The sequence below is a fragment of the Sphaeramia orbicularis genome, chromosome 11 (genome assembly GCF_902148855.1).
Source record: "Sphaeramia orbicularis chromosome 11, fSphaOr1.1, whole genome shotgun sequence".
NCBI classification, from domain to species: Eukaryota; Metazoa; Chordata; class Actinopteri; order Kurtiformes; family Apogonidae; genus Sphaeramia; species Sphaeramia orbicularis.
The window spans coordinates 19,880,354-19,893,455 of record NC_043967.1 but is presented as its reverse complement, the minus strand read 5'-3'; the positions used below and the strand labels follow the sequence as shown (position 1 = coordinate 19,893,455).

Below are 13,102 nucleotides of genomic sequence, written 5' to 3'. Positions count from 1 at the left end.
TCTAATGGGTGACATTTCAAATGTTTATAAAAACATCAATTTCTTTCAATTTACTTATAGAGGCAATTCATATATATGCTGACATCAGCACACACAGACATGATGACATCAGCTGAGGCTACAATACGTGCGAGGGGCAGGGTTTGTTTTGCCTCACACCACTTGTTTTATCAAGATACAGGTGAAAATTAAACACAAACCTTTCTAACTCCTGATATGTATATTATTATTGATTTTTTTTTGTTTTTACCATTTACAGCAGGAGATGTAACATTTATTAAAGTGCTTTGGGCACCATGAAGGTGTATAAAATGTGCTATATAAGTTCAATCCATTTACCATAATATTTTAATTACAGCAGTAGCCCTGCTTTGTTACCTATAACATATAACTAACTCATATAGCATCAGTCAAATGTGTTTAAACATGTATGACCTGGTTTGTAAACATTTAATGACATTTGCCATATTTGCTAAAAGGTGTATAAAATTAAAAGAAAAGAAAGAAAGGACACAGGCAGTGGCAGTATGATCTGCATTTTGTTGATGAAATTGAACATCTATGATTAATGTATGAGATGCATATGAATGTGAGGTGTAAATGCAAAGTAGCTATCATTTTAGGACACAACCTGCATATATAAATGCTGATTAAGAGGAATATTCTGCTCTAATTTGCTGAACATGCACTATTTGTTTGTTTTTTTTCTGAGTGGTTTGGACTGTTTGTCTTCAGTGGCCTTATCAATGGATAGATTGGCTTGTATTGATTATTGACTGCATCCACTATAGGACTATTGAGTCATAGTTGTCAGACGTGACAAAGCAGCGGAGTGAACTCGCAGGGACACGGGGGTGAGAAGTTGAAGGCTGCTGTGATGACTTTTCTGGCTCTCGCTCAGTCATCAGCCTCCGCTCACCAGCACATTTCTACGGTGAAGGGCGTTGATATTGTGCACAAGGGCTGGGTGAGGGAGTGTCAGAGGGAAGATCAAACACTATATATATATATATATATATATATATGTGTGTGTGTGTGTGTGTGTGTGTGTGTGTGTGTGCGTGTGTGTGTGTGAGTACGGGCCTGGCCAGCCGGTGCGAGTCACCGCCAGTAGCCATGTTTTATTCTGTTTCATGTTGCAGACACGCCTGCCACTCACTGTCAGAGCCAGCCCACTCAAATAGCTTCAAAGGCTACTGTAGGCATCACAATCCGAGTTGATTCATTAGGTGTACGCACACACACACACACACACACACACACACACACACATGCAGTGCAGCAGGGGGAACTAAAGGTTATTCTCTCTGAGTGTGTGGAAGGTCATTGTTTTGGTTGTACTTGTTGTCTCTGCTGCTCTTTTTATGAAACTTGTTAGACCTGACTCAGAGTTGGGGTCTGGTTGTAGAGGCGTTGTGAGCGTTTTGTAGTCGTGTGTTCAGGTTTATAACACAACAGTGGTGTTCTGCTAAAAGCCTGGCATCATGACCTCATCTTTGTATGATTTGCAGTTTCCAATAATGTCCAAATGTTGGTGTTGACTTGGGCTTTTATTTTTATTCAGTCTCTCAGTTTAGTTTTAGTTATTTATGAGAGTATATATGTGATTAAATGTTGAGGAACTGATGAGTTTAGTTTTTATTTGGTTATAGTTAGGGCTGCACAATATATCGAAAAAATATCATTACCACGATAACGGAGTGTGCCATATTTATATCGCAAAGACGTGTAATAATTAATTTTCTTTTTTTTTTTTTTTCATTAACTTACTGTTTACACACCATGGGGTACCAGAGTGGTTTTCTTTATCACTCTAACATACTAGTTTTTCTGGGGGAAAAAAATGAAATAATGCTACTGCTGCTGGTTGAATGCAAGTTTACATGTTATTAGTGTTGAAAAGATGTGAGTATTTTCAGAGCACAACTTCTGGCAAGGCCTGAACACTTCTATTTAGAGATTTTATTTTTATATCCAGTCTAATCCAATCTAATCCAATCCAACTTTATTTGTAAAGCACTTTAAAACAACTACAGTGGACCAAAGTGCTGTACAGAAAAATAAATTAAAATCAAAATAACAGAGTAAAACACAAGAATAGATTAAAAGACATAGAACAACTGTTAAAAAAAATAAAAAAAATAAATTAAATAAATAAAAATACAGATATGCAGTATTTATCAAACCAGGCAAGCAATGGAATAGTGTTTTGTTAAAGTTCTTACTCTGGGACTTTTCTTATTATGAAATACATCCATGTCATTTACACATTGTTATATGTGAATAAAATGATAAAATATTTGGCTATGTCTGTGTCTGACGGTCTGTGGTAGCAGCATCACCAGGTTCTTGGACAGAATTGTGTTATTGATTGTAACAGTACAGAATTTTGTCTTAAATTATAAATATTTGAGTCAGCATACAAACAATTGGCTCATTTTAACATTGTTAAGGAACAGTTTTCTCAGTAGATGAAATCGATATTTCTTTAGGTGAATGAGAAATATCGCAGTATTAGTGTTATCGCAATGCTATACACACATATTGTGTATCACAAGTTTTGCCAATATCATGCAGCCCTAGTTATAGTATTAGTTATGATTCCTCTGATATCATTAGGAAAGCCTTTATTTATAGAATCTGAAAACGGTTAGATAGAAGAATGTCTGACTTAACGCAGAAAGACCCAAAAGCATCTGCTGATCTAAAATGTTTAATAACCTGCCAACCACTCATCCTGTCAATATAATTCAAGTAATATATAGTATGTCATCTTTTCATGGTCATCAGATATGATCCATGTGGACGTGCAGACACTCCGTAGTGAACGTGGAAACACCGTCATCTTCTACAACATTGATTCATCAGTAAAACCCATGGAGTTGGATGAATGATAGTGGTTGTAGATTCTTGTTTTTAAGTTCAGTAAATGATATATTTTGTTGAAAAACATTTCCTCATTTTTTTTATTTGATCGAATAACCTTTGAAATTACTCTTCAGCTTTTATGAACATTTACATGATGATTAAATTAAGTATAGGAAAATACTAGATTTTCACGTAAAAATGCAAAATGCAGAGGATAATATTATAAATAATGATGATAAATCACATAGATAAAACAAAAAAAAAATCATTTGAAAGTTGCAACAAAAATAGTTGTGGGTCTTAAAGAGTTAAAATGTGATTTACGAAACCACTGTTGATTAATGGTCATGAGTGGTTAACTTCATGAACTTGCCTATTAAGTTGGAATATTTTTGTTTTCAGACACATTTCTTTTTTTATTCTTGGATATACACATCAGTAATCACCTTTGACCAGGTTCAGTGATTACATACTGAGTCCCAGTTGCACTTAGCCTCCTGAGACCCAGGAAATGTCAGCAAAGTACAAGCTTTTTTTGTTTTTCATTAATTAAGTGCCTATATTGGAAACATCATGATGCAACAGTTTTTTCAGATGCAGTTTTTAAAATTTTTATGGAATGTCCTTTGTGGTGGACAGTTTTCTTTTCTTTTTTTTTTGTATAAAGTTTTAAAACTCTTGTCCATAAATGTGGACAGAAAACCCAGAGCTCGGTTTTAGGAGGTTAATCTGTCAGGAATAGATCACATTGTCACAATTAGTTCAGGAGAGGACTTTATTGACAACAGTGTATTAAACATAACATTATAACATCAGCATCTCAAATCAGTAGTAAATCCAATCTTTCGATGTCCTAACAGATGTATTTAGACTATATTAAGGTGAACATAGTGTCTCTGTTCAAAGTCAGTACAGTAAATAAGATGAAGTGTGGGGTTGCACAGAGAGATTATTCTTGATATGTAAATACCTGCGACTAATGAACCTCCCTTTACATCTAAGGAGACCCCCTATGAGCAGTACATCACTTCCAGTTTCCCATCCACTACATCCCTGCTGACTGAATGTGTCTCTGCCTTCCTGTCAGATCCTGCGCATCTGTACGCGGTACACCCCCGACCAGGATACCATGACCTTTTCGGATGGGCTGACCCTCAACCGGACGCAGATGCACAACGCTGGCTTCGGCCCGCTCACTGACTTGGTGTTCACCTTTGCCAACCAGCTGCTGCCCATTGAGATGGACGACACGGAGACAGGCCTCCTCAGCGCCATCTGTCTCATCTCGGGAGGTGGGCGAGCCAGGGCAGAGCGTTGGGCATTTAGTGAAGGGAGGAGGGGAAGGGGGAGGGGGACGGGACAGTTGGGAAGAAGGACAAGATGTGAATGTGACTCAGAAAAAATGAAAGACACAAGTGTCAGTGAAGATCACTTCTTCACACAAGAGTGATGTTTAACTTTGCATAGGGTTAATGCTTAATTCCAACTGAAATCTATCTTGATGCATTACAAAAGAGGAAAAAAGGGATTTGAAAATACAGAATACATTAGAATATATTAAAACATTAGAAAGAGTCAGTGTCAGAGATGCTCCTTTATCCTCTAAGGCACTTGGTTAACAGGCTGGTGTCAGGGCTAACAAAAAAAAACACCTCCCCCATTTACTGTAGCTTAAAAGCCAATACAGGTAGTATTTAACTACAGGGACTATTAAGAATAAGAATAGCACCAATTAGCAGGAAAAACTGATCACCCTGATATTCTTAGGTGTGTGTTAGAGCTGCTAAATGTGCAGAAGGTGATTAAGTTATTAGCCAGCTACCTGAAAATGAGCTTTAGATGGGGCCTTTTACTGTAACTGGGCTGGTTGGTAGCAATATGAGCTATTTTTTCAATGCTATTTCATAAAAAGACACCAGGTGGCAAGCTAACATAAGCTAACATATTGTATATGTTGTACCACAGTTGCTGGTTTTGTGTGATAAATGTTAAAAGATAACTTGCTTTATTATCCCCATAGGGAGTCTCTGCATTTCACCCATTCTAATACACACACAAACAGTACCTACTGTTAGCATTAGCAATTAGCATCAACATCAAAAAAAATATTACTGTGATGACTGATGTCTCACAATATATTCATAAAACTATCCAATACCTAATAGGTTCTTTGGTTACAGGTTAAAAAAAAAACATATTTCATAAGCAACAGGAATTGCTCAGTTCAGGAAAGATTTTTAACATTAACTGTTACAACATAATTAGTCAGCTACGAATGATGGGCAAGGACCTCAGTTCCAAAATGAAGCCAGTATGGAAGTATCGTATAGGTATAATACCACTGACAGCCACTTGAATTGGCTCCAAAAGCTCTGACTCCCATAGACTCAAAAAATTTACATCAGAAGTCTCTTTAATGAGAGATGAAACTTATTCAAAAAGAGCTAAACCAGTCCAGTTGAACCAAGAAGAACTACAAGAAGAATGATGACCTGGGCAAATGAGAACCTACACAGACATCTTTACATCAGAAGCCTTTTTCCAGGATTTATTCCAATCTCATTCTTTTTATTAACTGATCTGGTGGTTTATCTTTTAGTTATTGCTTGGCTAATAAGATCTCATTTCAAATAGAGATGTCTGTGATGTTGGACTATGATAAGCAGGTGTGTATGACAACTCGCTGTTCTATAGTTGTGGTTAATAGGCTCCTTTTTAAAATTCCCAAAGCAAATAACTGTTAACTTTGGAAACCTTGTGAAAAAATATACACCTACCATTATTTTTCTTGTATTACTATGAAACGTTACTGGCTGTATGCTGTATAAGGGTTCCTTTACTACGACAAAATATGTGATTTTGCTTAAAGTTTTAAATAATGTCTGCAGTAAATACATAACCAGACATCGTTATGTTCTTTCCCCTTTTTAATATTTAGCAATCATCTAGGGGCCTTTGTTTACTACCCCTCAGAGGGGTCTCAACTAGTTCATGTAAAGATTCAGGTATCAGCAGCTTCATCCCAAGAAGGATCAGTATCAGGATGTAAAAGGTTGTATTACTCTACCCTCTGTTAGATGGGTATATCAAATGAAGGATTTTTGCAGCTTGATTACATCCTATATTTATTAGAATAAACTCAGATGTAGAGATGTAAACACAGGTGATTATGTAGTCACAGAACAGCCACACATCAGGTGGAATAAATAAACTATTCCAATCCACATTCAAACCGTGCTCGAGTGCTCTCCATTCAACATAGTCAGCCCGTATTGATTCCTCCAGTTAAATATTGAGTGGAGCTGCAGCCCAGTTTGGGATGAAAGTAAGCCGGCCTCAACGGGAGTCTGAAACCAGGTCAACCACAGGTTGCTTATCAGTGAGGCAGCATTATTCTGACTGCCAAACAAGGAAGGAGAAGGGAAAGGAATGATGTACAGGTATGTCACAGCAGCATCAGCAAGCCGAGGGGAATGTTTGAACTTCCCTCCCAGAGGAAATGAGCCTGCTCTGGTTGTTTTCCACCAAGATACCTGAGGCATGACTCACATCAGGGTACACACACATTAACACAAGTCTGACTCTCACACACCCTCAGCTAAAGTTTTACTGTACGTCCACCAAAACTTCCACTTTGGCTTCAGCTTTCATTATCACTCTCCTTTCTCCTCCTTATTTTCACTGGTGAAATTCCAAAGCTATTGGGTTTTTATTCTACAATATATATTTATATACAGAATCCCCGGGGCCTTGGCGAATATTACAAGCTCTTGCATAATCCATGGAAAGTACAAGACACCTCTGATTGCATCTGTAATCACACACCTTTACTGCAGGTCCAGCCGCTGAGCTGCACATTCTAGTGCACACACTGCCACCTTATGGTCTGAAGGAGGAGGTTTCTGAGTGTGTTCAGTGGAGACCCTCACCAGAATATAGTCTTTACAGAGTTAGAAGTGGCATGTTGACAATCAGACCATACACATTTTGTACTTGAAATATTGTGGGCTATAAAAAGAGCATGAAATAATACATTTACTTAAACTTAGGGTATCTGCAACAAATCAGCTAAATATATGCTCAGGATATTAATCATATTCTTTGATATTTTTCATGGCATTCACTTAATCTGCAATCTGTTATGTATTTGCACAAAAATCTGACAAATTAAAAAAAAATCAAACTTTTTCTTGTAAAGATGTCTATTGACCTGTCACTGGATAAACTGGGCTCAGACTAATACTGATCACAAATCCATAATAACATGGGCTTAAAAGACATGCAGTGTGTTTTCTGCTACAGTGTACATGTTGAAAAAGAGTGAAATCAGTGTTTGGTCTCCTCCACTGTGTGTATTTTATGTCAGTGGAAAATGAAAGCCTCAAAAGGTTGATTTGATAAAAATCTCTAAACATGATGAAGTGCACGTGCTGTGATCGTGGGGGATTTGAGCTGCAGTGTCTGTTTAAAGAACAGAGGATGTGGTGCATTGAGCGCTGACTCACTCTAATAAGGCTTGTGCACGGAAAAGAACTCTTTAGAAGTTTTTGATACGGTTTCGTACCCAAATGACTCAGTTTTGGCAATCTCTGCAATCTCTCCTCTGCAGCAAATGAGTTGACACAATGAGATAAACTCTTCCTTCATAATCAAACCAGGCTTCATGCTGTGATATATGTATTATCCTTTGGATTGGTCTCAATCAGATAACGCTAAGGCATGGATTTGTCACAGTGGAGCCTCAGCTCTGACTTTCTGTGCTTGTGTGTGTGTGTGTGTGTGTGTGTGTGTGTGTGTGTGTGTTTTGTATTTCAGACCGTCAGGACCTGGAAGAACCCTCTAAAGTGGACCAGCTTCAAGAGCCGCTCCTGGAGGCTCTGAAGATCTATGTGAGAAAACGTCGGCCAAGCAAGCCTCACATGTTCCCCAAAACCCTGATGAAGATCACAGACCTGCGCAGCATCAGCGCTAAAGGTAGAATTCTACCTTCCATGTACCGACTCCCCAGAGAACTGACTTTAAACTTTAAATGCACGTTCCTGACTGGCTGTTGAGCCTTAAACCCCCTATGAGCTGAATGTACTTTAAGATCCTGCTGCACTTCTATCGACCTGGGCCCTTTGACTTTGAAATGACCCGCCTAAAAAAGTTACTGTTGACTTCCTTATTCTTTAACTCTGTTATATCTCTTCTTAAACCCCATCCTTTATTCGTGCCTTTTGGTTTATTTGGCTGCAGCATAAATACTCACTGATGCTTTTGCTCTCATATGATGTTTTTATCTCTCGCTTTTTTTATTTAATTTAGACCAAGGAAGCAACTATTTATTTATTACTTATTTTTTATTTAGCACAAAAGGCTCTCAATAAATCTGCAGGACAACAACGATTTTGTTTGAAGAGCTAATCCTCCGAAACAAAATAACCACTCCTTGCTTTTAAAGTGAACAGGAATTGTATTTAAAGTACAGAACAACAGAACCGCTCTAGTTCTCTGTCATAAATTTACGACATTAAACCTTGAATACTAGCAAAGTACTACCCGTTTAAGGTTGTTTTCAGATAAATAGGCAGGGAAATACTTACAGCATATTGATAAAAGAGAATATTTCTGATGAAGTGCTTTTACCCAAGAAAAAAATTGAGCCATTTTGCTTCGACCAATGAAATTTAATTCAAAATCATGCTTATATATCTAGAGAATAAGTATTAATTATTGTCCCTTTCATTCATTTCATTCATGTCCACATTGATAGTTATGATAAACTAAAGAATGAAGTGTTCTTTCATGGATCTACAGCAGTAAAATTTAACCATAGCAGTAAATGAATTAATGAATGAATCATAATGGTAAAATATTGAATACTGGGACCATTTTACTATTCATACTTTAAGTATATTTTGCTCATAATGACATTAGTGAGTTTTGAAGGCAGAACTTTTTTTTGCAGTGGAGTGTTTTCACAGTATTGTGTTTTTATTTTTACTTAATGGAGCCAAAATCAGGGAGAAAAAAAACATCAGAATTTGAAAATATAAATATTACCTCTGCAGCACTCTCCATCCAAATCAGAAAGCCAATCAAAAGAGAAAGGTGACTTCATTTGGAAGTGAAGACACTTTTCCAAGTTTCCTTGTAGAGTAGTAGGGTCACGTCTGACTGAATCTGATCAGTGATTGGTAATTACAGCTGTCAGTCATGTATAAAACCACACTACCGTTCAGAAAACAGCTGTGATTAGACAAAATCCTTGTGCCATGAGGTGGATTTTCTTCAGCCTGAAAACACAGACAAAGAGTAGATGCAGAAATCCTCTCAGACCATTTGAATTACAATACACTAAAAAGAAATAGTGGCTTTTTTTCTCTTTGATGCTGAAAAACTCAAACACTGCAGTTTTAACCTGTTCAGCCCTAAGCCCATTTCTCAACCTACCAACTGAAAATGACATTCCCAAAATGAATGGAGTGTATTTCACAAACAAAAACGCTTTTTCACAATACATTTGTGTTCAAAACAAAGGTAACATCTGTGAGATTGAAGTAGAAGTGTCAGAATCATTATCAAATGTACTGTTTACCAGTGAAAATGCAGCAAACCACTTGAAAATCATGGGTTGGTATCCCCAGTCTGAACAGGTTAAGTAAAGATCTCAATACATCTTCTATCCTAACATGAACTCGAATTTCATTTCACCGTGTACATGATGTGCAATGACAATAAAGATTTATCTTATCTGAATTACAAATAAGACAAAGCTAAAAAAAAAAAAAAGGCTATTATGATATAAGAAGACAATAACTATGCTTGTGTAATCAAAAACTAAGGCAGTCACAGCATACCTGTACATTTATACAGCATTAGAGTAAGAATACAGTGAGGCTAAAGTGGGAAAAAACAATCCATTCACCCATGTAATAATATGATCTATCCTCTATCTAAGAATTATACATATTTGTTTTACTTTATTTTGTGTACTTCAACACACCTGGTCTTATTAATCAGAATTTACTAAAGTCAGATGTCTCTTTTACTCTCATTACTTTTACTTTCATTGTTGCTTCTAACATCGGTGCAGAATTTCTGTCTAGGCCATACCCTCTGTACGCCCTTAACACTAAAGTTCTTTTTTTTTTTTTTTTAAATTGAACTTGTGAAAAAAATACAAACTCACTGAGGACAATAACATAGTAATACAAATGAACATAAATATAATAAAGTACAAAAATTATGGGGATATGGATGGCAAGAACAAAAAAATACATTCAACTACAATACACTAAATAATCTGGCAATTTAAATTAAAGTAAAGGAGCAGAGATGCAACATAGAAGACTTTTTAAATTAAAATAATAAGTAATGATCAATGTTTTGGAACACTTAAGTTCTTTAGTATATGGAATAATACCTACAAAGACACCCCCCCCACACACACACACACACACACACACACACAGGTTTATAAGTCTAAATTTCCCCACCAGCTATTAGAACTGAAGAAGTCTCTTGGATTAGAGACAAAATGTTTTCAAAAGAGCTAAACAAGTAACTAACCAAGAAGAACGATGACCTGGGCAAATGAGAACTTACACAAACATCTGCCAGAATATACAGTATATTTTTATTAAAAAAGAGGAACTGTAATAAGAAATGGAATTTTTGAGGAGCTTTTTGTTTTTTTGTTAAAAAGAAAAAAAAGTCTATTGTTTAACTCCCTTTTTTAAATTTGTCCTTTCAATGTCGTCTCACAGGCGCAGAGCGAGTTATTTCTCTGAAGATGGAGATCCCTGGATCCATGCCGCCGCTCATTCAGGAGATGCTGGAGAATTCGGAGGGCCAAGACGGGAGTGGCAACAGCAGCAGCAACAGCAGCAGCAGCAAGAGTAACAGCGGCAGCAGCAGCAGCAGCAGCAGCAGCAGCAGCAGCAGCACTTCGGCTGAGGCGGGGGCCAGCCCCAGCAGCAAGGGCAGCCCCCATGAGGACGCCACGTCTCTGGAGTCGCCAGAGTCCTTGGACACCGAGGGGGCCATGGCCACCCCGCCTAGCGACGAGCCCTAGGAGGCGCTTGCAGGTGCCTCTTAGACTCTCTGACTTTTCCTTTGCACAAAAAAAAAAAAAAGAACAGCCAGAAAAGGCGCCGACCCCCTATAACGCCCCCCTACCCCTTCCCCCTGACTCCTTCGCTTGGTATTGCGTTATCTTTATATCCTTGTCCTATTTTTCTCTCCTATTCCCCTTCTCTTAAAAAGAAATCGTCGACACGGAGGCCTCAAAGGATCAGTGCTTTGTGTATAATTTTAATTGAGCTCTTATTTGGCGTGGTGTCTCTGGGACAGGAACTGTGACAGGAAGGGGCGTGGCCCTCGTGAACCGCCTGGACGCAGAGATGATACTCCTCAGGTCTCCTGTGTAAATTCTTACCTGCATGACGGGAGTTTGATAAGTGGTTTTACTCCTCTCTCTCTCTTTCTGTCCTCATCTCTTTTCATTCCTCGTATTGTTGGCATACGTACATTGTACATACCATTGTATGGTTAGATCTCTGTTTCTATGATGAATTTGTGGTGCTTTTTTCATTGTCTTAAATATTATCTTTGAGGCGATACATCAAGGTTTAAAGCAGGACTAATTGTAAGTCCTTCATAAAGTTATCTAGAATGTTATTGCATATAGACATTATGGAAGTCTAATATTTTATATTTGTTCCTATATTTAAAACTGTTTTGTCTTTTATAACACTTATTTGTTCATGTCTCTACATGAATGAGTGTACATTCACACCACCAGAATGCAAAGCTTCCCTCCACATTGACAGCCGAGTCTGTCAAACTGTTTCCTCAACGGAGGGAAGCAAAACAACAGAAGCCTTTGATACACACTCATCAGACTGACCCGAGTCTGTTTTCACTTTTCAGTCTCGACTTGAACCGCTGAGACCTGAGACGAGACAAGATTAGATTTCGAAGAAGCCGGTCTATGAAATCAACTCATTTGGTGTCTGTGTGTCCTCAGTAAATCAGTTTACTGTACTGTCAAAACACATTGGGGAAATTACGTCGGAGATAGATGCCAGAGATTTTTCTGCATCAGGCTGTGATCACATGGGACGCCCTCTGCCAACGTATCCATCTTCCTCTTCAACCCGACCGTGATTGAACTTTGACCATGTCGCACTTTATTATCTCCGTCTGGTCAGTTGAGAGGTTTCACAACTTTGACAAGCTAGTCTTGTTTACCTAAAATCACTTTTCCAGATCGGCTCACACCTCAACAGACCTGTTTCTTGCCACACATTCTGACATGCTGAGGTAGAAAACACACTGGTGTAATTAGTATCTTTAGGGAGTGGCAGCAACCTATTTAGATGCATGGGAATGGTGCATGTTGGGTAACTGAAACAACCTCCATGGGCTGAATGGATGTGAATGGAACAGGGCCACTGGGTTATCAGCTTTAAAATGAGCTACATCTTTTGTTCACTGATTCAGTGAGAAACATATCATTTGCAGTCATGGAGATTCATGGACACCTAAATGAAAATCATACATCCCTAGAGATTCTACAAGACGATAAACAAAAATTAGCACAAAACCAATGAACTTCATTTCAAAGTAGATTCGTAGTAGACTGACTAGCTATCACTGTTGGCTTCTGGTCTGCTTTAAGGGTCACCAACTTAACCCATAAAGACCCAGTGCTACTTTTGTGGCAGTTCCCAAATTATCTTTTCCCCTCAATTTAACCTTCTTCGTCTTTCTTAAGTGATTTACAACCAGTTATAATAATATTATCCTCTGTATTTTGCATTTTTTTCAGTGAAAATCAGATATTTTCCTATATTTATTCCCTGATCATGTAGATTTTCATAAAAGCTCAGATTAAAGTTGAGGGTTATTATATCAGAAACAGAGAAAACTGAAGAAATAGTGACTTTTTCAGCTGAGATATCATTAACTGAACATAAAAAAAGCATCTCCATCCACTGTCATTTATCAGACTACATGTTTTTAGCTGGTGAATCACAGTTGTAGAAGATGATGGTGTTTCCACGTTCACTACGGAGCCTCTGAACGTCCAAATGGGTCATATGTGATGACCATGAAAAGACAAAACAACTGCATTTTACCTGAATTATTTCAACCTATTGATAGGTTTAGTGGTTCAGAAGTTATTAAACATTTCAGATCAGTTGAGTGTTTTGGTCTGTGGGGGTTACGCTGAACTGCATCAAGT

General features: G+C 37.8%; 1 protein-coding gene across 1 annotated transcript in view; it reads left to right on the top strand.

Moving 5' to 3' along the window:
- LOC115428563 (retinoic acid receptor beta) overlaps window positions 1-12,732 on the top strand; it is a 133,825-nt gene extending 121,093 nt beyond the window's left edge. Inside the window, exons 6-8 of the mRNA XM_030147676.1 lie at window positions 3,956-4,160; window positions 7,684-7,842; window positions 10,620-12,732. Coding sequence (XP_030003536.1) covers window positions 3,956-4,160; window positions 7,684-7,842; window positions 10,620-10,927 — 672 coding nt within the window. The 3' untranslated portion in view covers window positions 10,928-12,732. The remainder of the gene's footprint in view (window positions 1-3,955; window positions 4,161-7,683; window positions 7,843-10,619) is intronic.
- Window positions 12,733-13,102: the final 370 nt, after the last annotated feature.